Source organism: Phalacrocorax aristotelis, chromosome 1 (genome assembly GCF_949628215.1).
Source record: "Phalacrocorax aristotelis chromosome 1, bGulAri2.1, whole genome shotgun sequence".
NCBI classification, from domain to species: Eukaryota; Metazoa; Chordata; class Aves; order Suliformes; family Phalacrocoracidae; genus Phalacrocorax; species Phalacrocorax aristotelis.
Genome location: NC_134276.1, coordinates 182,210,685 through 182,237,404, shown reverse-complemented (window position 1 = coordinate 182,237,404; position 26,720 = coordinate 182,210,685). Strand labels below are relative to the sequence as shown.

Below are 26,720 nucleotides of genomic sequence, written 5' to 3'. Positions count from 1 at the left end.
AGATGATTGACTCTCTCATAGCACTTCTCAAACCATGTTGCACTAGTTATCAGTGTGAGTGAGTGTGCATGTCTCACAGTGACTAGCATCAGTGCCTTTGAAGAAAGTGCTGTATTGTCATATGCATCTATATGTTCTCTTTTATCCATAAACTTAAAGGTCTTGTTGCTCCAGGTGAGTGATGTGATTTTTTTTCTCTGGAACATGAGGATCTAGATCTTCTGTACATTCTTGTAGTGAGGCAGGCATGTTCAGGTGATTCTTTTCAGTTGAAATCAGATGTAGCAAGACCTTTTTATCCTCAGTGAGGCAGCATCAGCTTATTCTCTCTTCTGTGTCTACCCACTTAAAAAAAAAAAAAGGTGATTTCCAGATGTGCAAAGCATTGTGTTAGTTGATATGTATTATTTATAACTTAATCTACATACATGTTCAGATTATGTATAAAGTTACTGCGGATATGAAGCCTGTATTAGGGTTAGCTGTCCAAATCTAAAGTCGTGTTAGCTGTTTTGCTAAAAGCTCCTGAAAAACCTGTATTCTATTGTTTTGACTCTGCCAATACCCCTTTCAAAACAAACACAGCATTGGGGTTTATGAACCTCACTTTTTGCACATTCGTGGTTCTAAAACTATGGCTCTGCATTGGCAGCGGTATCATGCATCCAATTACTCTCCGACATCTACTGTTCCTGTGTGAAGGCAGTTTTAAAATTAAGGGCATTAGTGCTCAGCAAATAGTAGCTGTCTCCTTCACCTTCTCAAAGCAGCAATCCTCTGTACTAGGTTTCCTGTATAGCATAAATTGAACCTGAAAATGCCTGTTTTTATTTAATCCTGTCTCTGGCATGTAATATGCACTAGTTGCTCTCGTACTGCTCTCCTTAAGTGATTAGTCTGAAAATTTGCATCTGATTTAAAGAATAAAATAATCTAAAATAGGCATGCTTTCTCAGGTATTCTGCAGTATAATGCAGTGATAAGGAAAACTGTATTCAAATTCAAGAAATACTGATTCCAGGAAACTGAAGCAGTATGTTGTGTGTATATTAGTTAAATGCTGCTACCTTATTTCCAAACATTTGGATGAAGTGAGAACAGTGAAAACTAACAGGTAGAGATTTCAGTTAATGACAACATATGCAAAAAATGTTGTTGAATGTAATGCAACACACACATGCCATCTTCAAAAGAAGAGATATATAGTCAACTTCAGATTAGCAAAGCAAGCACAAGGAAGTAGCCACTTAGAATAGCTGATTGTTCATCATAGAAAACAGCATTGCATATGAAGGACAGAGTCGTCAGAGTCGGGAATTTTTTGATGGAATAAGGTTCTGAAAAAAATGTACTAGAAGAAATGTTGGGGTGTTTAGAAAGACAGAATGGAATCCAAATTATATCTGCTCACTATAAACTCCTGTAGCAATATCAGATCAGTGCAGAAATACAGTATGAACCTTTTAAAGAGATACACAGACCTGATATGTGCTTGTGAATTCCTCCTCACACTTTGCTCCCAGTTACAATGGAACTACATAAGCATAGTGTTGAGTGGGCCAAGTAAGAATTCATAGTGCAAGTCATGAATTGTTTGAGCAAATGTTTCATGTATGTAGCTCTTGAATGTAGATTTCCCCCCCACCCCACCCCAATCAGTCAAGACAGTTTTGAACAAAAATTTGACTCCTGAAAATTGTTACTTCTACAGCTAGGATGAATTAGCCTCGGGAAAAAAGGAAAGTATCTTTTAAATAGGTGCATCGATTGAGGTCTCATTTATTAGGTCACATTAATTGTATTTATCTCCATAAAGAACTGAATTCTTATTTACCTGTATGTTCACTGAGATGTTAGTGAGAAATTCCATTTTACTTTTTGCTCGAGAAATGTATGTACTATGGCTTCCAAAGTGGAATCCAAAGTCTGAGTCCGTTTTCTTCTACTTTCCTTTGTTGCCTTCTGTGTTGCTTATGTGCTTTTTCTTGCTGAAATTGCAACAAATACCTTGGCTATTTCTGAATTGGTTATCCCCTCTTTCTAAAATAACTTCATAATTTTAATACTTATCTGGCTGTATTTTGGGGGTTTTGTTGTTAGGGGTTTTTTGTTTAGCTCTTCCTACTAAGTCATTTATGATTTTTATCAGAGAAAGTGCATGCAAACCATATTGTACCTTCCTGACTACATGAAGTCACCTCTAAATTGCACAGATTGCACATTATGGAAACACTATCTTTGTGCCATCTCTGAGCAGCTAATGGTAGTAACGAATGTTGCACTCTTAAACTAGATGAACTGAGAACAATATGCATCTCCCATGTTTTGCTCACACGTCAAGGTGCTTAGCTGGAGAAGGAAAGAGGGAGTGAGCACCATTGGTAAGATAATAAGAGCAGAAGAAGGCTGTGCATCCTTCTTTGCCTACACTATCTTGTTTACTCTTCCTGCCAGGAAGTGAACACACCTCTTAAATGTCCTCAGTAGTGTTGCCCTCCTGCAGCAAAGGTCATTTTTGAAACATGTTTTATTAAATTCTTGGGAGCGGGAAAGAATAGTTGTTGTTATTATTAAAGGACCTTTAATGATAATGTGTGCTGTTTTTAATGCTCAGGGTATTTTTTCTAATTGAAGTCACATTATGCTGTGTTTGCTCCATCTGTACAAAAGCGAAACAAGGAAGTACAGAAGTATGATCAAATGAGAGGACCGTAGTGCTTTTCGTATGCACATAGTGTGCACTTGTTTTTGTCCTTGCAGAAAAATGAAGGTAACAGTGTTCATTTTGCTTAGAAGTATTACCTAAAAAAAAATTCAAGAGGAATCCAATACTTGAAGCAGTTTGGGGTTATTTAAGGTTACTTTTATGCTCAGTTTTAATTGCGCAGTGTAATTCCACAGTTCATTCACATAGGACAATGAAAATAAATAGACTGTAGATTTATTACCGTCTATTCTTTATACGTAGTCTGTTTATTTTCATACTTCATTAAGATTGTCATCCTGATTCATTATTTGGAGCTGAATGTGTGGGTCTCCCTGTTTGATCTCCCTCTGTACAGGGCGATGTTTGCTGGCCTGTAGTTTGGTACTTCCAAATGGAAAGACAGCTGCCCTAACTGTCTGAGGCTCACAGTGGCTCAGACCTAGAATCACATCTTATACATGTAGGATAGCTGCTGTCTTGCTACTCTAATGAGGATTGAACCAAAGCTAAAAGCATGCCGCTTACGTAAAGAGGTTGCCAAGCTCTACTTCTTTCAAGTGCTGCATCTCGTCGTGCCTGTGAAGAATTTTGTAGGGACTGTGTTTCCAGAGCACGTGGGATCCTTTAAGTAGGAGGGCTGTACCGTGTTATTTTCCCAGTCTGACATGGAGTGAATGACTTCGAACTTTGTCTTGGATCTACTGTAACTACTCATTCCAGCATTTTCACTGAAGGATGCAACTGTAGCATGAAAAGGAAGTATCCATGGTGATTTGGGAATATGTGCGAAGTGGGTGGAGAAATGGATTGGTTTCTCTGAAGGCTATGATGGTGTGTGATAACAAGTTAGGCGCTTAGGATTGCTTGAGGATATGGAGTTGTCACTTGGGTTCCTGAGTGTAGGAATACTACCTGTAATAGGTGTGCTATGCATGAACTGGATAGCTTGCCTAAATAGTTTCAGAAGAGTTTTGCTTTGCACACCATATTATTGATAACATAACTGTGACTCAGAAAATATTTGGTTTGCTATATATATGTGAAAAATGTTACATTAAAATCCTAAGAAACAAAATTACAGTATTCAAGTAAAAATATCTTTCTCTTATAGATGGTGATTCTCAGTCTCTCAAGGAACATCTCATTGATGAGCTGGACTACATCCTCTTGCCAACTGAAGGCTGGAATAGGCTAGTTAGCTGGTACACACTGATGGAAGGTCAAGAGCCAATAGCACGCAAGGTACTCTTAAACTACCTACTGGGATGAATAGGATTCAGATATAGTCCTGCAAATATGCAGGAGCTGCACAGGAATTTATTAGAAGTTTGTAGAATTTATTAGAAGATTGTAAGTCCTGGCCTATGATAATTATGTAGACAGCTCCTGCTTTAGTTGCTTATAGATATCTAATTTTTATTCACCTTTTAGAGGTTTGTTTTTAATATTGAGAAACAAGGATGCAAAGGATATAATTTTGTTTTCTGGAAGTAAGCTCTCTAATATTTCAAGAAGAACTTGCTTTAGAAGCTTGTTAAGTATATTAATGCAAATGATTTTGTAATTAAGTGTAAAACCTTAAAACCGCATTGACCATATTAATGAAAAGCCTAGGTCTAATACTGTTAACACTGGCAGAGTAACTGGTAGTTTCTTTTCTGATAAGCAGTCTTCTGTGTTCAGAAGCTTGCTAAGGGAGTTTTTTTCCTTTAAGCGAGAAGCTTACCCCAACACAAGTAGTAGGCCATGGTATGGTGGATACTGTGGCCCTCTTGTCAGTATGTGATACTTAAATTAACATTGAAGACGTTAATTTTTTTGTTTGGTCCAACCCATACCGTCCTTATTATTAAGGTGATATGACATTTTACCAGTTTATTGATCATACAAGTTTTTTTGTTTGTATTTCTGAAGAAGTTCGGGTTAGTGATTACAGTTGCATCCTCACTGGACTGAATTACTTAAGTTTTAAAACACTTTTTGGTGTGGTTGCCATTTCTAAATTGACCATTAGGGCATATTCTTTCAGTTACAGGGATCTTCATTTTAATTCCTGAAAACCTGCTGAAAGAATATTGTGATTAGAATTTAGTTTGATACAACTTCTGGTGTAATATAACATTTTCCTCCTATGACATGAGTATGGTCCAACTACGTGCATGCTGGCTGCCTACTTGAAGTGCATTCCTTTCAAACGTGCCAGATGTAGCTATAGAATAAATCTTGCATCTTCAAGATTAATTTGGTCAGCAATAGAAATAGTTTGCTGAGGGTTTTTTAACATTCTCTTTAATACAGTAAAAGAGAGATTTTTTTTAAAGAGACATGCCTGGAATTTCTTTCTTTAGTTCTATAAAAGCTGAAAGCCATTAAAATGGCTCTCCTTCTTTAAAGATATATATGTGATCAACTTGTTAACTGTTTTTCCTGAAGATGGATTTCAGCAAACTGAATGCTCTTCCATCATCATGGCAAAGTAAAAGTTCTGTAATTTTTTCACTTTGAGGGGAAAATGGAAGGAAAGAGGAGGGCAATTAGACTAACTTGCCTTCTGCTTGGAAGGAACTAATGGGAAAAATGAATGGAGTTAATGAGCGGCCATGTAAACTGGTATAGCTTCATTATTTTCTGCTAATATGAATCGTAGTTATCCTCTGACATGCATATTCCAGTTCAGAATTGTTATTTCTGATGCTTTTGTCTTGTTCATGATTATTTCTCCTGTCTGCTTTGGTTTTTTGTAGAGGTGGAGTGGTGCTTTTCTTTCATCCCCTTTGTTACATCAACTTTTTTGAAATGTGGGCCCAAATTTTAAATTGATACAATGTTGTACTTGATCTATACCAAATAACATTATGATTTTTTGTAATAGGATGTAATAACATTACCATTACAGTGTCAGGTTTTTTTCTCAGAAATGTCTTAGCCATACTGCGAAGTTGTTTACTGCACCTATTTTGTTGTTATTCTAGTAGCTGAAAACCCTACTAAGCTGCTTAGATTAAGATGCATTTTTATTTAAATGTCATGGCTGGCAGTCATTAAAGCTAAGGCAAACTACTGAAGAGCAATGAAATCATTCACTGATTTTTTTAAATTATTTTTTTCCCCTCCTGTGGCACATGCATACAAGCTATATTTGTACAGCAGATAGCAGATCTCTCCCAGCAATTAGCTGGTGGCTTTTTTTTTTTAAACCATATTTGTCAGATGTATCACATATCAGGCCAATGGTTATTTTTGGAACAGTCTACATGACTAAGTACTGCAGTTACACTTTGGAAGATCAAAGGGAAAAACATTTAAGAGGTGACCCTGAATATTCTTTTCTACATTTTACTTGTTTTATAAAACAAAATTCTGTATATTTAACTATTTTGTAATTGGTGTTACAAAAATGAGCATATAATAAACAACTGTAATGAGTAGGTGAAGTTTCAAATGAATGTATTCATTGTCAGAGTATAAGTGGAAGATTTGTAGGTTTTGTTTAAAAATGTGATATCCACATTTTGTTAGTGTGTATTCTGTTTTTGATAAGTGTTCTTTAACTGTGAAAACTAGTTCTTCATGTTTTGAGGAAGTAGCATACCATATATTTTGAAATAAAAATAACTTTTGGTGTTTTTTATTTTTTGATCGATTATTGTTTAGTTAAGTTTGCATATTTATGATTTCCACTGTATTTAACACTTTGAAAGTCATGGTGGTGGTGTTATACACAGGTAAGACATCATCATGGAAAATTACTTTTTAGTTTACTGTATTTCTAAAAAGTTATAGGAAATTTTTACTCCTAATTTTTTTACATTTATTAAGTGTCTTACATTCCCTGAACTTTAGTTTCTTGAAGAGTTTACATAAATATTTTGAAGTGCGTATATGAAAACATATTTGGACTGATACCTGATCCCAATCTGTTTTTTCCAGGTCGTTGAACAGGGTATGTTTGTAAAGCACTGCAAAGTAGAAGTATATCTAACAGAATTAAAGCTTTGTGAAAATGGAAATATGAACAATGTTGTCACACGAAGATTTAGTAAAGCTGATACAATAGGTATGCACAACTATTTTTAAAAATATGATTATTGCTTGTTTAAACAGTACTTGATAGCAAGTTCTGAGTAAGTAAGTCTCTAGGTAAAATGATAGATGGGTATTGTAACCATTAAAAATTATGGGAGTAGTCTTGTTTGGGTCAAAATTAAAAGTTAAGTTATTTGGAATATTTAGGATTTTTAATACAATTTTTAAAATATGTGTTTTATTATTTAGGCATCTGTGTTAACTCTAGAGGTTTGCTTTTCAGGAAGTGAGCAGTGTGATGTCTTTCATTATCTTTATTGGATTCCATTGTGCTTTTTCATGGCTTTTGGTGTGTAAGAGATATATATTTTTTTGTGTTTCTGTTCACATCTTTCGTTAGCCAACACTTCTTAGTCATATAGATAAAGAGAAGTGTATTATTACAAAACACAAGAATGAGTTGAATTTATAAATTAATGCCTAAAGGTGACATACAAAGGCAGTATTCTTTGGGTTGTGAAATGTCAGGCCAGGTTCAATCTTTTACAGTAGCAGAGTCTTGTATTAAGCCTTTAACTTACCTTTCTTTGTAGTTATTTCCCCTGCTCTTTGAGCATCGTGTTATTGTTTGAAACCATATTTTGATAACATATTTGTCTCTGAAAATAACAATCAGAACATATGCAATAACAATCAGATCATATCCTGATCATATAAACTCAATTTTTGGTGTATTTGTTCGTGCATATCTGAGATAAGAGTCTTTCAATCAGCTGTATTTGTGCAGTTAGAATTTTGCTTTATGCCCTTGGCATTTTATGCCCAGTCATTACTCTTTGTTTACATTCTTCAACAACAGTATATTTTTTTCAGGTTTTACTTCTCTCTACATTATGGGTAGTGACTTACACTTGCTATCCTTTAATTCTTTGCCGATTGCATGCTTTAAAAACAGAATCATTTTACCTCATTAAATTTTAATCTTTCAGTTAAACAAGTAATCATCTGCTTGTATTAGAATAAAAACTTAAATTATGAAAATTTGTCATTGAAACAAGGCTTCAGTGTTTGTACGTTAATTGGCATTTATGAGATCTGGTTTAACTTGGGAGGATTTACTTCATTATTCTCTAAGCAAACCCAGAAACCTAGAAAAAATAATTTAACATTATCCTTCCTTGAGGACCAAATACAAGCTATTTTGCAACTATACTGAATTTAATTGTATCATTTGAATTATAGGTAATCGATGAATTTCTGATATTTTCTTTCTCTAATCAGAAGCAGGGCATTTTGGAATGACTGTTATTTAGAGGTGTATTAATTTTTTCTTAGCAGAGAGAGTATTCCAGTTATGGGAAAATTGTCACAAAGGGTAATGAGAAACAGTCAGGCTCACTGGCAGCCCTCTCCAGATACTGGCCTTATTTGCTTTCCTGAGATGTGGCTGACATGCTCTTGGAAGCCTTAAAAACATGCCCTTTCTGAAGCTTCTTATGGAGAGCACCAAGCAAGGCCATCCTAGCCAGGACATTCAGAAGAGTTTGCATCATGGAAGAAGAGCTAGAAAAATTAAAACCACTTTTAAGAGTGAAAAAATAACAGATCCCTGAGGTTTTTCTCTTATCAACCATGGATAAAATGGTGATATTTCCCCCCCTCCCTCCATCCTTACCTTGAGTATATTTAAGGTAGTTCTGGAATTCATCAAATATATAACAGAGATGCTTATTATATCAATAAAAACCATGCAAGAAGAATATTGATTATTTTTCACCCTTCTTTGTATATACCAGTTCATTATGGTTATGGAAGACTTGTAGTACAAAAGAGTCAGTATCAGCCCTGCTGACGTGAGTGAACATAAGGTACTATGCTCTTTTCAAGAAGTTTTAATTTTTCTACCCACCATCATTGATTATATTATTTACTGCCCTCAAAAGATCAGTACAAGATCTTCCTTAATTCACATAAACAGAGAAAGTTTTGGAGCACCTAAAATACTCTAAGCACAATATCACCTACCAGTCTTCAAATATGCATTATGCCTGGAATACCTTTGCTTTTCCATTCAGATAGAAACTAATCTAAGCTGTATGTTGATAAGTTAGTGAAAGGTAGGAAAAAAATAATTACAAAGGGCAGACCTAATAATGATAGTCAGTTTCTTGGGGTGGTACTGGACACATCTAATGTGTGCTTTGGACCTTTTTGGGAATCTGCAGTTGAGGACTCTCACCTTGGAGGCAGAAGTTAATATGAGACTGATTGATGACTAACTGTCTTTTAGGGGGTGGGGGTGGCTTTTTAATTCTAAAAAGAAAACGAGCTAGACAATAGATGTAGTATAGGCAGAATTTCAGTCTAGTTATTGTTGCTGATCCTAGAGAGCATCAGGGTTTCTGGGTGAATATGAGTTAACGATCCATTCAGGAGTCTTAATCATGTGGAAGTATGATAAAAGTAAGTTATCAGCTAATGTGTAGGCCGTTTATACCTTTATTAAAGAGTTTTACAAACCACAAAATGACAGAAGGACTGTCTGTAGCCTCTGCTACGCTCAAATAAGAGTCAGATTGTGTCTGCAATGCCATAAAACAGTTCCAAAACTGAGCTGATAAACTTTGTAGATTACACCTGTGGCTCTGCATATAATGGACTTTTGGACTTCCACTGGTAAATTATCTTGGCAAATGGCTTTGATTCGTCTTCCCCTTTAATTTGCTGCAGAATACAGGAACGTAAAACTTGCCACCCTTGAGGACAATTTATTTAGGAAGCTGGGATTACTGTTTCATAGTACAGGTTAACATTTTACTACAGTTTCCTTTCGCCAGTGTTTGTAGTAGCACTAGTCTTTAGGGTCCAGGGTGTACTTGTATTGGGATCCACTGAACTTCTCCAGCATCTTATCAAGACTATTCCCCATAGTCTTACAAAATAGTACTTAAATCATGCAGCTATTTTTTTGGAGGAGCAACCTGATTTTTAACGATATGGGATATAACTCTCAAATTGTGGCTATATAGCTGATGAAGTGCAGTTTAAAGGGCAGTTCTTCCTGTCTCTTCTAGACATCGTCCTAGTGCTAATCATCTCATACATGGGATATGTGTAACACTACTAGAGGAGAACCCCGTACACAATATGCCTCAGACCATACCTATTTGAATGTAATGTTTTCATTTATATTGGAACAGGTACTTTCACTTCACATAACCCAGTGCTTCAGTGATATTTGCTGAGGGGCAGGGGGAAGAATTATAAAGTGTGCATGGGTTAAGTTCACAGAAGTGTTTAAAAGAACCTTAGTTTCACAGTCTCAAAATTAGTCAGGTGGAACGTGATCTTCCCAGAGTCTTGGACAGAATGTGTACTCATCTGATAGGATTTGTGCTTTCTGTCTCATAATAGTTCTGTTAGTGAAGCTGGAATATGTTAAAAATCATCGGAATAAATGTTAACTTAATACTTGTGAAGAATATGAGCTGCAATGCTCAAATAATTAATTGTCATGGTACTGATAAGATAATGAAAAAATTATCTTTTGTAAATGCTTTTAGTGAAAGTCATTGATAAATCTGGGGATTTTTTTTTTCTGGAAGATTGTTGCTGACTAGATTCATTCTTGCATTCAAGTACAGTTATTTGAAATAATTGATTGAGAATTGATTCAGACGGTACATGATTTCTTTCAAAAGTCAACAAATCAAGTAACAGCCTGTTGCCTTGTTTATAGCACCCACCTTGCCTACATATCATTTCTATTACAGAAACAGATGATCCAGTCTAACACTTGCTTTCATATTAAAATGAGTGTTAACTAGTAGAGAAGGAAATTGTACTCACTTGCCTACAATATCTACAAGCATTATATTGCCCAGTTGTCATGCATTTCGTGAGACAATGGCTGAATTTTTACAAGGTACTTTTAAGCTTCGGGTCTCACTTTGACTTTTCATATTTAACACAGTAGAAGAGAAAATAATTATCTTAAGTAAAAGGGAGCAAGGGGAATGCTAGAGGAGCTGACACACTGGTGTTTTATCCTGAGACTTCAAGTGAATGTCTCTCAAAGAGCTTAAAGTGCCCATTTTTATAATTGTGTTTTAAGTCATCATCAGGAATAAACTGTACATTTCTTGACTCCTGTTTTGTTTTCTGTGTTAGTTGTTTTGAGACTTGGTTGCTGTGGGGCTTTGAGTGTACTAATTAAAAAAAAAAAATCTAAGTGAGGTTGCTGTGATGTAGCATTGCATATGTTCAAATTGAAGAACTCTTTAATAAACTTTACTTCTGTAAAAGAAGAATGGAGTTAATTATGAACTTCTTAAATTCCATTTGTGGCCAATAGTTATACTACCTTAAAATTAATGTAACACTAGTTGTATTTCTGTCAGGTAGAATAGGAGCTGGTAGACCTTTTTATGTTAAATCTTTCAGGGACATAAAATCTTTCATCGTCCTTTTAAAATAAATTTATGCGCTTCAGTTTTACAGAGTAGTCTTTAGTTTATATGCTCACAGAAATTAAACTTTATGCATATATATTGTGCTTATTACTAATTGCACTGCGATATGGGTAGTAGAGCAGTGAAAACCAAAAAGGGTTTGATTTAGGGGGAGGAACAGAATGACTTGCACTCCCTGTACCTGGTTTTGCTGACGGCCTTGCTTCTAATCATTCCCTATCCACACACACTCCTGTGTTACAACACTCTGAGAAATTAGTAGATGGGTATCTAGGGATCTCCAGTCATCTGTTATTTATCAACTTGTCTTTATTTAGTCTGCTTTGCTAAGAGATTCAGGAGGGAATAAAATAGTCCTCTGACTGTTTCCATTTTAAAGGCAAGCAAACTAGCAACTTCCTGCTTGTCCTATAAGAGGATGTAGTTGCATGCCGTTTCTCCAGTTTCGTTCATATTTTGAATATAAGAAAAGAGTAGATGATTCTGATGATTTAGTCAGCCTTATACTGTTCATGTAATGAAATACTAAACCTGTGTTCTCTCCCTTTCAAAACAGATACAATTGAAAAAGAGATAAGAAAAATCTTCAATATTCCAGGTGAAAAAGAGACCAGATTGTGGAACAAATACATGAGTAACACTTTTGAACCTTTGAATAAACCAGACAGTACCATACAGGATGCTGGTTTATACCAGGGACAGGTACAGTGTAATATTATTTATTTATTTATTTAGTCTTACTTTTTCCCCCCCATGATCATGTAGCTGTACCTAATGAATTTTCCTTCTTTTTCAAACTAAAATCACCTCCTAATAGATGGTGTTAGGGATAGAGGATTTTATAAACAAATTCATCAGAATTAAATAGTCTTTGAGTGTATTTTCAGGATTAAAGTTGAGGTTAACTCTCCTGGTGAATAAAAGTAAATGAACATAACTTAAATTTGGTGAAGCCTGAAATAAAAAAATCATTCCTAGGATCTGGGATGTGTTCTTATGATGAAACTCAAATTTGAAGAACTTTTTAGGTACTTTAAAAGAATAATGTCTTCAACTCAAATTCCATTGGCCAGATTTCAGGAAGAAATTAAGAAAAAATGAAAAGACTTCAGATAAGAACTGTAGAGACAAAAGAGCTCGAAAACCTGCTTTAGCATGAAACTATATAAACACTTTAAAATCCCTTTATGGGAGGATTTCTTACAAGATAACTTTTTTACTTTTCCAGATGAATATAAAGAATAAATATTGGGTTTTAAAGCTACACAAATATAAATGTTAACTGATTTAACAATTTCAAAGAATAACTTTTCAGATTACCACATTGATTCTTTAGTCTTCAAATAGAGTTGGATGTTTTTTCAACAGCTGTAGTTCATGCTGTTGTGCTACAAATACGAATGGATGAAATTTGATGGCAGTAATTGTAGGCAAGATTATATTGAAGTATTTCCTTTTGCCTTGAAATACTTGACTCTAACCTACTTACCAGCAGTATTTATGCTGTGCTTTAGTTTTCTTTTATGGCATGGAAGGTAAGTAATCAGTGCACCAAAAAGCTTGAACTGTTGTGCCCTTTAGCTTCATGCTGCATGTACTTAAACCCTCACACAGGTAATTTTAACAATGCAGAGGTCCTGCTGGAGGAGCCCACATCTCCCACAAAAGATTTGCATCAAAGATGTAACTTGCAAATTGCCTCGATCCCAGTGAAACATTAACTATGAAGCGAACGTGGTCTAATACAGCCATAGAAAGATCTCTAGGTGACATCTGTACTCTCAGCAAAACAAATATTGTTCAAAACAGAGTTTAACCATGGTTTCTGAAAATGCTAAATGTTGTGGTAGACCATGTGTGTTTGGTCAGCTGCACTTGCTGACACACGAGGTTGTTATTTTTCTTGCTGAGCCTTCTAATGTAATAATAGTTATTCTGACTGTTACAGTCTATCTAATCTAATAGTTATTTTTTACTGTGTAATTCTAAACTACCTGATTGAGTAAATGAACATTTTGAATTTATCAGTTGGTTTCTGAAGTGAACCTTTAGGGGTTTCATTGAACTTCTAAGTCTAAATCTTCCTTTTATTTAGTAGTCTCTGAGAGCCAGTGGAAGGAAATATGGCACAATCTGTCTTAGAGCATTCATGACCAAAGGCAGAATATTCTTCTCTTCCAGATAGAAAGCTGGTAGAAAGCTAGTTTTCAGTGTCATGTCTTAGTGTATTCAGACTGGAAATGTGATTACATCTTCAAGTGGCAGCATGACTTAGGTATAAGGTTTTGAGCATAAGTACATATGTAAATGTATGTCACTGTGTGGACACAGGCATAGCATGGCACTTAGCATCTTTAAAAATCAGTGTACAGTTATGCAGAATTAGTTGCATTGGAAATTAAGAATTAGATTCAGTTTAAATATTGGAGTCCAGTTGCTATTTCAAATGATCTAGCTATCCCAGCTGTCAGTCCACAAAGGCATGAGCTTTTTGTAGGTCCTGTGTCATATCAGCCAGCATAGGGCAGATACCTCAAATACCCAAAGGCGTTTCAAATGGCACTTGATGCCTGTGTTTAGGACTGTGTGTTCTGCACTCCCTTTTGTACCAATAAAAACTTGAATGAAATAAATTTCATTAGCCAAATGTCCCATTGGAAAATTAATATTAGATTAATACTGCTGCAAAACCACAGGAGTAACCAGACAGGTATGAGTTTAAGTCTATCAAGGCAGAAAATGGTTTGGTTTGGGGTTTGTTTGGTTGGTTGGTTTGTTTGTTTTCTACCAGTCTCTGTTGTGTGTGAGGCAAAATTCCTTCAGGAATGTCCCTTAACAGGGCTGTTGTGTAGACATGTCATTTCTATAGATTCATAGATGCTGTTCAGACATTGCAGGTCATCTTCTGACCTCTCTGAGAGGTAAGGTCTTGCCATTTTATCCATGGATTGTTGAGGCATAGAAATATTAAATGGATTGCCCAAAGTTGCACAAATTAAGATGCAGGGAGGAAAAGGTGAACAGGGCAAGAGGAAGGTGCATTGTAATTGAATGGAATATTCTTGAACCTCAGGGAATAGTAACTTAAACACCAGTCTTTTCCGTCTCAATCACTTGATCAGCAAATCCATTAAAAAGATTGGAATAGAAAGCAATCTACTGATATTTTTATTTCAGTTTTTTTATTACACTTTTTGTGGTAGGTACTGGTGATAGAACAGAAGAATGAGGATGGAACATGGCCAAGAGGTCCTTCAACTCCTAAGTAAGTTGTAAATTTATGTCATATTATTCACTATAGCTTAACTATTTTCACATGAGACTTTGCTTTAAAAAAAAAACATTTTTAAAAGTGGCATTTTATTTTGAAAATCAGCCTTCAGGTGTTCTAGCTGAAAATATGTCATATAGTGTATTTGTTATAAGTAGAATATGACATAATAATGATATACATAGTCCTGCTTAAAAATAGAAAAAACATCCACGGTAGAAAACTAGAACAGCTTATTTTATTTAGATTTCTGTTTCAAAGTATAGCATATCTGTTCAGTGAACATAGATACATGTATTTTATCAATATTTTTCTTATATGTAAAAGTTTTCACGGGTAGCTTGTCCTCTTATTTCCAGAGCGCAATATTTACACATATACATTATTTAAGTTGCAGTCTATGTTACCAGTATGTTTTGTTCTTTGTTGGGCTGTCATGAATTAACAGTACGATATTCCTTTTTCTTTTCTGTTCTTCCTGCTGCCATTATCAACAGCACCTTGATAATGGCAAGTGAGTAGAAAGTCTTGAGTATGGTTTTTCTCATTTAGATGGATAAACTTTTTAAAATATTGTTTCCAGAATCTAAATCATGTTCTGTTGGTTTTGAAAACAGTTGGAACTAGTTACTAGTAAACTAACACAATGTCAGCTTTACAGATAGTTAACTGTGGTTTTCCCTTTGTTGGCTGGTCTTGAGCATACGTTTCATAAAAAGTTCTTTTAAGTTCCTTTTATTCCTTTGGTTATTCTGCATGCGTGTAATTGAGAGTCTCTGTTTTAAAACATTTTTATAGTATCATTGCTTATCATTTGAAGGACAGAGATTCTTCGGCGTTGTAGCTCAAGCACTTTTATTAGGAGCCCTGGCTCCTAAGTTGCTTAATGAAGCCTGAGTTCAAGTTAAGCTTAGTATGAACAGTACATTCTTGCTTAATAAGATGTTATGACACAAAGAATTGAGAAAGTAGAGCAGCCGAAAGAATGGGATGGAAAATACTTGGGGTTTAATATCCGACCTCAAAAAGCATGTAGTAGAAATGTAAATTCTGAGTCAAATTTTATATGTAGATTTTGAAGGTTGAAAAAATTCAGATAACTCAATGTCCTGGATTCTTTCCGAAGTTTTGGTAGGAAGCTATTCTTGGTGACGGTACTTCCTTTTCTTCTGCCAAATTTCCATTCCACTTTATGGAAGGTATTCGGGAGCAGTATATAAATTAAAGAATATCTCCTGAAAAATGCTTGATCTGGGGACAAGTAAAATGTTAATTGAGAATACTCGTGTCAAAGGAGGCTATAAGTAAACCAGCAAATGAGGATGAATAGCTTCACTGTGAAGCTCGGCTATGTTTTTGAGGTTTGGCAGCTATCAGAAAGATTGATTGAAATTTGGTATTCAAATGCGTTGTTAGAGCTGAAGGCTTGCAAAATTCAGTGGATCCAAACAGAAACTTATCAACAAGCAGTAATGGAGACAGGCCTTTACATCTGTTTAAAACTTTATGAAAAATCTAATAAGTGTTTAAAGGGGTAGAAATATTAAACACTTGCTTTTGAGACTTCTGTGTGAGATGCTTTAGGAGTATTAGTCTGTCATTACAAATAGTATAACTCCAGATACCGTCCTACAGTCCTCTCATTGGTAACACACTGGTCTCACAGTGGATCCTGCTGAGACTACCACTTTGTAGTACTTGTTTGAGAAGAGTACAAATTGTAAACATAATTCTGAGGCCAGTTAATAAAATGCCCTGTTTAGAAAGGTCAAAATATAGAATATTGGAAAGTATGAAAGATTTATAATGCTTGAAAAGGACAGGATCATTTCAGAATATCACTCTGGGGCCTTCTCTTCTCCAGGCTGAACAGTCCCAGCTCTCTCAGCCTCTGCACGTAGGTCAGATGCTGCAATCCCTTGATCACCTTTGTGGCCTCTTGCTGGACTTGCTCCAGTATGTCCCTGTGTCTCGTACTGAGGAGACCAGAGGTGAACCCAGCACGCCAGGGGTGTCTTGCCAGCGCTGAGTGGAGGGGAAGAATCACCTGCCTTGAGCTGCTAGCAGTACTCTTGTCAATGCAGCCCAGAGGCCGTTGGCTGCCTTGGCCGCAAGGACACATTGCTGGCTCCTGTTCAGCTTTTTGTCCAGCAGGACCCCAGGTGCTTCTCTGCCAAACTGCTTTCCATCTGGTCACACCCACCGCCCCTTTCCTCCCCCAGTGTGTACTGGTGCCCGGGGTTATTCCTCCCCAGGTGCAGGCCTTTGCATTTCCTTTGATTGAACTTCTTGAGGTTCCTGTCTGCCCATTTTCCCAGCCTGTCAAGGTCTAGCTGAATGGCAGCACACCCATCTGGTGTATCGGCTCCTCCTCCCAGATTTGTGTCATGTCTAATCTTGCTGAGGGTGCGCTCTGTCCTGATGTTCTGATCATTAGTAAAGATGTTAGAGAGTATAGGACCTATTATTGGCTGTGGTATAGCACTGGTGACTGTCCTCCAACTGGACTTCTTGCCACTGGTCAGAATCAGCTTGGCCCAACTATTCATCTGGTTTTCGGTCCATTTCACTGTTGAGTTACGTAACCCATGCTTCACCTGTTTGTCTTTGAGCATGTTACAGGAGACGGTGTCAGAAGGCTTACTGAAGTTCAGATAAAAAACATTAATTTATTCGCCCCCCCATCTGCCAAGCTGATAATCTCATCACAGAATGCTATCAGGCTAATTAAGCAACATTTCCATTTCATAAATCCATGCTGACTAGTCCATGTCACATTCTTGTCCTTCATGTCTTGGAGTGATTTCCAGATTTAGTTGCTTCATCACATTCTGTGGGATCGAGGTGAGGCAGACTATCCTGTAGTTCCCTAGATCTTCTCTCTTACCCTTTTGAAGGTAATAGTGCCATTTGCTTTCTTGCAATCTTCACGAACCTCTCCCAGTAGCCAGGACCTTTCAAAAATAAACAGAGTGCCATCATAGTAACATCAGCCAGCTCCCTCAGCAGTTGGTGCATCCCATCAGTCTCATGTATCTCTAGTGTGTTTAGGTGTTCCCTAACCTGATTGTCCTCCCCTGAGGGTAAGTCAGCCTTGCTCCAGATTCCGGAAAACTGGCCTTACTGGTAAAGAAGACATTGAGTACCTCAGCTTTTTCTGTGTCCTTTGTCACCAGCACCCCTTCTCCATTTAGCAGTGGCGTTTGCCTTAGTCTTCCTTTTGCTGTTTGTGTACTTATAGAATCTTTCTTGTTGCCCTTCACATCACTTGCCAGACTTAACAGCAAGTACGCTTTGGCTTTCCTGACGTCAACCCTGCCTAACTGCACAGTATCTCTATGTTCCTCCTGGGTTTTCTGCCCCTGCTTTCACTCAGACACTTTCTCTTCATGTCTGAGTTGGGTCAGGAGCTCCTTGCAGGCTTCCTGCTGCCTTTGCTTGATATTCTACTTGTCAGGATGGACCATTCTTGAGCTTAGAAGAGATGGTCCTTGAAAATCAACCAGGTCTCTTGGGTCCCTCTTCTCTCCAGGGCTGTATCCCATGGGGCTTTTCCAAGCAGATCCCTGAAAAGGCTAAAGTCTGCTCTCCCAAAGTCCAGGGTTGTGTTACTGCTTTCCACCTTGCTCTCTCTTGGGATCCTGAACTTCGTCATCTTATGGTAATTGCAGCAACTAGTTCCTCCTTGTTTGTATGTACTGGATCCAGCTGACCACCTCTCCTTCTTGGCTCCTCTGTCGCCTAGTCCCCCATAAGGACTAGGGCCAGTGAATGTTAGCCTTCTTCCAATTGTCCAAAGAAGCCTTGTATGCTTTTTCTTAATCTTTATGTAGGCAATGCATAGCAGATGCCCACTGATTATTGGAGGAAGAGAGTTGTTCTGATTGCAGTTGGTTTTGCTGATGTCCATTTTTGTCTTCACTTTGGATCACTATGGGAGTTTAACCATAGGGTTAAAAAAGTGTGTAGGGAAGTCACTATCTAATGTGAGTTATCGTCTGTTTTGGCATAGGACTACAGTAAAGTTTGGGTTTTTAACCTGTCTTTTGCTGGACAGTTAAAATGCTAAATTATAATAAATAATTTTGTGAGGTTTGTTAGATCATAACATGTTACCTTTCAAAGTTATTTGTTACATAGCTGGAAGAATATCAGGAATGATGTTGAGAATTTGGTTTACTCCTCTGCATGTAAGAAACAAGGCCATTTACTGATTATTGGGTTTTTTACAACCAGAGTTTAAAATTGATTATTTTTGTCAAGCAAGCAACTGTATTCTTTGGACATCTTTCTGTGATGTTTTAACACCACAGTAACATTAATACATATTGAAGTTAGCATACTACTAAAAGGATGTATACTTTGTCTTAGAACCTTACCTTTAAAACGTAATTGAGTTTTTGTTGTACATTTGATTACTCCTTTTGTCTTAGGAGATTCCGAAGTCATTGCAGTTATTTTACAAGTAGATACTTTTGGTCATTCTTTTGTACAATTTTGAAGGTAGAACTGAAGCATGGCAATACATTCAGCATTAGCACTTACTGTCTTTTCAGAATTTTATTATCCTTGTTCTGATCTTATTTTTTGTTTTAAATATTGGGAGAGATTTCTGCCAATGTTGTGACAAAGTTTTCCCACAAGTATTGAGATGCATTAAAAGCTGTAAGAGCCATGAATTAATTCTGTTATTCTCTGTACACAGGATTTAGCAATATAAGCAGCTGTAAGCAAACAGAAAGGCTGCACATCCCAGAGTAGTAGGAATCTCCTACTGCTTTACTTGTATTATCACTTTGTATTTGGTAGTAAATGCTATCAAAGAGTAAAACTACTGATTGTCATCTTCTCTAAGAAACGAATTAACTTGTTTTTAGTTTTTGGTGGAAACCAGACCTTTATTTATGTAGCTTATTCTGATTTCTTTTAATTTCTTAGACAACAATTAGTTGTCTAAAATACATTCAGCTTTTAAATTTAAACCTATTGCATTTGAATTTAGTTCAAAGTATATAAAAGCTTCAAATTTTTTTGAACTGAGTTATTCTGAACTGAAATTGAACTTTTCAAAGAGCTGCTTCTAAAATAATTACATGGATGAATGTGCATAATTTAACTTTTGCCTTGAATTTGAGTAGGGTTAAACTGACTTCAGTTTTATATCTTGTGGACATAGTCTGTTTTAATTCTTTGAAGATAATGTTTAAAGAAGAGGATTTAGACTGATAAGGGAAATCTACAGGACAGCTTTATGAATGTTGGTCAGAACACTGAAGAAATTAACGAACGTTTTCTTCACATGGTGATATATCTTTTCTTTTGGAAAAGATTTATTAATAAAAAATTGAGAAGAAATGTGAAAATATACTCAGGAATATTCCCTGTGTAAAAATATTTATCTCCTTGCAGACTTGAGTTCTTGAAAGGTGCTTAGAAAAATCCTGAGCATGCAGAATTTCTTCTCTTAATATTGTGATATGTACTTCAAAGCTTTCCAAGGGCAGCTAGAGCTTTTTGCAAACCAGCTGGAGTTGCAAAGGGCCCACAAAAATATGAAGGTGCCTAAATTCCTTTGAGTATTCAGAGCCTTTTCCATGGTTATGTATAAGATTTGATCAGAAAAAGAAAAAACACTGCAAGATAGTTGTATATTGTGTTTATTATGTTCAGAGGGTCTTTGATTAAAAAGATCAGTATTATAATTAAAAATAGTCTTAAACAATGGGGATGAGTGATAATGCTATTGCTTTTGGCAAAAAGGTTTTTAAAGGTTATTTAGTTTGTGCATAATATCCTGGAATTTTGTTAACAGCGTTAATAAGACAATTTTAATTAAGTGGTTTCATGCTGTTATTAAGCTAACCTTGAAGTATGTGTCTTAATCATTTTTGTATCTCATCTAAACATCAATTTATAAATAAAAAATTCCTAAAGTTTCCATGTTAGAAACTTTACATTCAAAGTTTTAGAACACCAAAATACCTATAGTCATACTATAAACTGGAAACCATTTTCTTAGCACAGTGGCCTGTGATATTTTTGTTCGTTTACTTGCTGCTTGTTTTTAATAGCTCTGTTTCTTCAATATGATATGAAAGTTTAAAGTACTGTGAAGCATTTCAACTTCTAAAAGATGGATTCTGAGGGCTGTGTGTCCTGGGTATTTTTAGTGCTTTGCCCACTTTTAAAAAAAATATTTCTTTTCCATGCTTGTTTATATGCATTGTTCATTTGTTAGCATTCTTTCATAGTTTTTAATATCTCAGCATTTTTATCTAATTTATCATTTTCATATTTTTAAAGGTCCCCAGGTGCATCCAATTTTTCAACTTTACAAAAGATCTCTCCATCTCTATCAAATAATTATAACAACATGAACAACAGAAAGTAAGCAATATACCTTAAAACATTATTTAATGTAATCACCCCAGTGTGACATAAACAAGTTTCAATGTTTTATAACTCCTAGCTTAAGGATTTTTATTTGTTTTGCAGTATTTGGATTGTGAATTGTTACTGGTCACTATTTCACAGTGTAGGTATTGTAAAGTATGACATCAGGAAATGAAATGCAGTTAAAGATGTTTGGTAACTCTCAATCCTCAGTAGAATAGACACTAAAAAGAATGTTAAGCATTATAAGAAAATATATAAAGACTTCATTTAGAGTTTATCACGCGAAAAATACATTGTTTTTATTATCCTGCCTGAATTTAGATGGACAACAAAAAAAAAAAGTATGAACTACTTAAATTTATCAGGTTTTCCCTTATGTATTGATGCTAAGGTATTATAGCAGCATATGTGATATCACACATTGATTTGAGACCACTACAGCTGAATTGTTTTAGCTATAATGGTTGTCATAGTGATTATAGCCATTGATTAATTATCAGCAACTTAACGTCTGTGTCTTAGTGCTAGAAGATTTGAGAGAGATCAGTCTGATAGGTGTGCTGCAATATTGCAATGAGCAGAGGCTTAGTAAAAGAGGAGTGTCACTTTTAGGGGTTTTCTCCTTTATATTCCAAATCAAAAGTTTAATAAAGAATGTGATAAAACTCTAAAAGAAGAGTTTCCATATTCCAGTGGCCAACTTTGTGTGTAATCTTTTCTTATTGTGCACAACTGTAAAAAAGGTGGTGAATATAGAAAAACATGGAATTATTTCACTTTAACAGATAATGGAGCATCTTTCAAATGCTTGAAACCAGAGAGCCCTCACCTCTAATGCAAGCTGGGGGAAATTGAAGAGGCTTATTCTTACAATTCATTCAAATTTAAAATATTTTTCCAAACATGCATTTTGTGATCAAACATGAAGATGTTAAATATTAAAAAGGTGACATAGATATTAAATATCTTATACAATATCTTCCAGTTAAATACTGCATTTATCAGAAGTGATTTTTCCCTAAGGGGTGAAGTGTCACTTGTGCTTCTACCAATTGTGAGTAGCCCCAACTCTCACTGTTAAACAGTTGAAATCCATGTATTTAACTGCAGTCTATTGTACTCTGTGTGTGAATGTGTAGTAAATAAAAAGTATATTGTGTCTGTGATTGTGTGGAAAAATTACTTGACCAGAGCTGAGCCTCCAGCTGAGAACTAATTGCTCCTTCCCCCATTGCTTATGCAAAAGACAGTTGTAACGCCAAAACCAAAGCATCACAGTTTTGGTTACTTTTTCCTAGGGAGCCACCATTTTAAATCAAGCCAGCAAGGCTGCTTTCTTTTTACATTTTCTTTTTTCTATTTTGTTTTAATGTTAGCTTTTCCCTAGTGATGCTGTAGTTATTTTTAGGAAGCACTTATGGAACCTGTTGCCAGATCTCGCAGCTTTTAAAGATGGCTTTTTCACTTGCTTTAGTTGATTTTGGTTTTATTTCTTGGTTTATTTTGGAGCCAAAATAGGAGCTTTTAGAACTTTAAGGTAAAATTGTGGGATTGTGTTTTGGTTATTTGAGGATTTTCAACAGAAATATGTGTTTAAAAGGAAGTGATAGAAAATTGAGATTTGATAAGGAATTGGTCCTTTGAAGTGCCTTAACTATAACTCAGACATTTGTAAATCAGATAGTAGGTACATGTTCTCTATAGCATTATGAAATACCAGCCATTTTTCTCTTGTAACTCAAAACACTGTATATCTGGATGTTATATAAGGCAGATATTCAGTGCAGAAATATATGATTTTCCTTACAATGCAGTAATCAAATTATGACGAGTTTAAAATAAATATTTTTTAAAATCACAAATTTATAATTCATTACAGTATATAATACGGGAGTATTTTTAGGAGTGCTTGTGTCAGAATACCCATTCAAGACAAATGAGTTCAGTGATAGAGAAGTCATATCCGTTAATATACTATGTACTTTAAAGTACCTACTGTTGCATTAAGAATTTTTGGCTTCAAAAGTTCAATGGAAAGATATATCTCTGTATTTATTTGTATTATGCCATTCTGGATTAAGATCAGTTTCTTCCTATTTCTAGTCTTCTCACAAATATCATCTTGTTGACAAAAACACTTCTTTTTACATTAATTAATGCTATCTTCTTCTCATTACTTTCCTAACTACTTAATGTCAGCTTTGCCTGGAATTTATTTTCACGTTTCTGCCTTATTGTCTCTTACATTCCATGTTACCTTCAGTACAATAGCGAAATTATACATTTGTAGCTTTCCGGCATCCATTGGCACCTCCATAATGGACATGAGATGCTGTGACTCTTAAAAAACAAAACAAAAAATCGTTTTGAAGATTATTTTAGCTGACAAAGCTGATTTGTAAGGCAGAAAAAGCAAACAACAGGTTGTGTGTAGTAATAGTCATAAATGCTAGTCATTGCAAGCCTGGTTATGCAATTATTATAGCTCAACTATAGAGTACATATTTTTCAGAGTTTTAACATAATATCATGTCTCTATATGGTACATATTTCTGTAATACTTGTCTAATATAGAAAGCTTTCTGAGTAATAGCCTCAAATTGGTAAATATTTGTGTGTTGAGCTAGTCATACATTAGATAGTAGAAATAGCTTGTGCAAATGTTACCAGGTCCAAAGCCGTCATTTCTGTAAATATGAGTTTGCATTTGATGGAATGGAGGATTCCAAATAATTGATCATTGATGTTCTTTTGCCTTTACAGGTGATCTTGTTGAAAGAATAACATAGGAGGATTAGCATAATATGTGTTAGTGGATTCAGAAGAGCAGGGAGAGACACGCATCATTTAAGTCTTAATGGAATTTCTGTTTATTGCTGTTAAAAAGCAATACATTTCATGTAACATATGGTATTTTTTAAATTATGTGGGGAGGGGATTAAAAACAGTTGAACAGGGATTTTGCTTGGGGAATTGAGTGAAAAGTTGTTTGTTCTTCATTTGTAACCATTGTTTCAGGCTCCTAAAATGACTTGCTTCATCATTCAGTAGTGTCAACTTGTCAGAAGATGGACAGCTGACAGCTTTGTTCACATGCTTGGTATATTTAAATGTGCTTATTTCAGGAAGGATAAATGTTAATTAAATCACCTGAAGAAACAGTTTCTTCATGTTGCACCTGACGCATAGGCAAATATTATGAGGACAGTGATTTTTTTTTTTAACTTCATTTAAATAGATTATAATGTTATCTTTTGCTCTCCAGACAATGATCATGAACAGTAACAAAGACAGTAGTGTTTGTGTAGTGACATAGGCCTCTTCTGCTGCTTCAGGCATCTCTAAAAACTGATGGAATCCAATTATGGGTTTGTTAAAGTGGCTGGTCACAAAAGCACATTGGCAGTGCATTAAAATGGTTGAAATATTACAGAGCTCAGTCAGTGTTCCAAACTTTTAATTTTCTGGGCTCATTCTTGTAATTTAGATTCCTTTTGCAGCACCTGTTGTTGGTATATGGCACTCCACTGTCAAATTGTGTCCTTTCCAAAGCTAGAGATGCTTTTCCAAACTTCTGTTCCAAATCCACGCTTCCCAGAACTCCCAACTACATGATGTGTGCTTTGGATTCATTATCATCTGAAGCCTGCTTTGAGGTTTAAAGGCGGGATACAGACAGGACATACAAGTAACTTCAAATATGACACGTGCAATTCAAAATGTCTAGATTTACAGATGATAAAATCTCATTCAGAAACCTCCCTTTACCATTTTCACTATTTCAAGAACTCTGTCTAGCTGTTCAAGGGTATGAAGATTGTTTCATATTTTCAAGTCTTGCCTTATTTTTTGAGCAGCAATTTCTTCTAAGAGCCATCAGTGTTTTCCTTCTGTTACTGCCCTTACTTGACCACCACATTCTAATACTACCCCTCTTTTCCATGCATTGTTCCTTCATTGAAGGCAACTTTCTAAAGGTTTTGTAGGAAAAGCGGATGGAGGTTGGGGACACACTATGACAAGTTACATTTTCTAGGGCATTTCTGTCTGAATGAAGTTTATGTAGACTCGCCTTGCGGCTTTAATTCCTTTCGATTGTTAGCCATTTACTGCTGACTCTTAATAACTTTATTTTTTGTCCAGTCTCAAAAGCATGAAAAGCAGAGGCACAATGTAATTTAAATAAAAATAATTCTTCCAGAAAAAAATTAAGTTTGCAGACTGATAGAGCCTTAAAGAGGTATCTCCCAGTCTCCTGCACATCGCAGGCACTCTGTTTTACTGGATATGATTTGATAAAATATCACAGAATCCTGAAAGAAAAATACATGGATAGACCTGACTCATGGGATGAGTGTGGTAACCATATTCTCTAAACCCCTCAGATGTATTTCTGTGGGCCAGTCCAGAAGATGAAACAGCTCAGAAATGGCTTTCCCATTTGAGAAGTAACCTCTGACAGTTTGTCCTTTAGAGCAAACCAACACTAGGAATCTATCTGCATTATAATTGTCTTGAATTAAATTATCATGATGTTACTCAGCTAATTTGAGGAAATCTTTCGTAAGAATGCACTATAGCCAAAAGACACCAACTGCATTTCTTAGCTTTCTAGTGTCCCTCCTAAGGTGGCAGTTCATGAAGGCAGGAAAGCTGCAGAGAAGGAAAAAGGGGAGTGAAAATCCCCAGGAAAATTACATTTCAATCTGTTTATTACCCCTACATCTCCTAAATTTCCAAGAGATTTATCTTCTGTTAACCATGTGAAAAGTGTAATCTTTTGAGTCAGGTGAGGAAAGCAGTAGGAAGTAAGCAGGGCTGGAAGTAGAATCTTACTGTGTACCCTGTATATGTACATTCCTGTTGCTGCTGTGCACTGTTGAGCTGGGTTGGGGGGTGGGTTGTATTTTGGAGGTTGCATTAGCACCAGTGGCAAGCTTGTGCTTTTTCTTCCTTGGGGAGCTAAGGTTTGCCAACTTAAGAGAATTGGGGTTGATTGCAGTAGCTGGACTGCTGCTGTAATGGGAGATGGATGGGTGAACCAGGGACTGACGATACAAAAGGGCTGACCCCAGAAGCAAGCGTGAAGGCTCTGTGAGTCCTGGAGTTCAGAAAGTATCTTGTGTAAACTAGGGTGAAGCATTTAAGTCAGGATTAAGCTGAATGGGCAAAACTAACTTCACAGGGATTTTTCATGGAGAATGACCAGTAAACACAATGCCACTTAACTAGTTTTGGGGCAAGTCAGAGAGCAGAGAAAATCCATGTGTATGGAGAAGGAAAGGACTGATAGGAAAGTCAACTATTAAAAAGAAATGATCAGATGTAAAAGTTTGACAACAGCAGTTTTATGGACAGTGGAGCTATAAACTACACAGATTTCTGAGGCCATCAGAAGAGGGAGAAATTTTCTTCCACTTCTGTTTGAAATTTTCAGTAACTCCTGTGATTAAAACAAAACAACTGTTTTTCATGATAAGTGAGTGTGCACTGAGGGGACAGTTGGAATTCAGTTGGACGTAGAGTGTGCTACTGTTCAGGAGTAATGGCTGGAGTGTACCACTGGACACTTGCATCCTCAGACTTTTACAATTATAAATACCAATTTTTTTATTAGGATTGATTCTTTGCGTTGCATATTTTTCCTTGTCATTCTTGGCAATTGATTTCCAAATTTTTGTTCAGGTTGCTTCTAATGTGAATAATGCTTAGTGACTGCAGAAACACTCTTGAACTTTAGCCAAAGCTACTATCACACAGATTTAGTTATGATCAGTACCTGAAACAGTTTAAGAAAGAGTGTAACCTTTCTGGTTGGTTATTTTTCCTAACATCTGTGATACTGCAG

The 26,720-nt window shown here is 35.9% G+C and overlaps 1 protein-coding gene across 4 annotated transcripts in view; it reads left to right on the top strand.

Annotated features, from left to right (window-relative positions):
- Nucleotides 1–26,720, top strand: part of USP15 (ubiquitin specific peptidase 15) — a 66,488-nt gene that overhangs the window by 17,611 nt on the left and 22,157 nt on the right. For 3 of the 4 annotated variants that reach the window (XR_012658565.1, XR_012658564.1, XM_075080935.1), the window contains exons 3-7: nt 3,819–3,949; nt 6,638–6,764; nt 11,762–11,907; nt 14,409–14,470; nt 20,780–20,863. Coding sequence is in view for 2 of the 4 variants with exons in the window: in XM_075080935.1 (XP_074937036.1) it covers nt 3,819–3,949; nt 6,638–6,764; nt 11,762–11,907; nt 14,409–14,470; nt 20,780–20,863 (550 nt within the window). In the remaining 2 variants the exon portion in view is untranslated. Of the gene's footprint in view, nt 1–3,818; nt 3,950–6,637; nt 6,765–11,761; nt 11,908–14,408; nt 14,471–20,779; nt 20,864–21,657; nt 22,038–26,720 lie in introns of those variants that run through there. The other variant, XM_075080936.1, reaches the window with a different exon arrangement.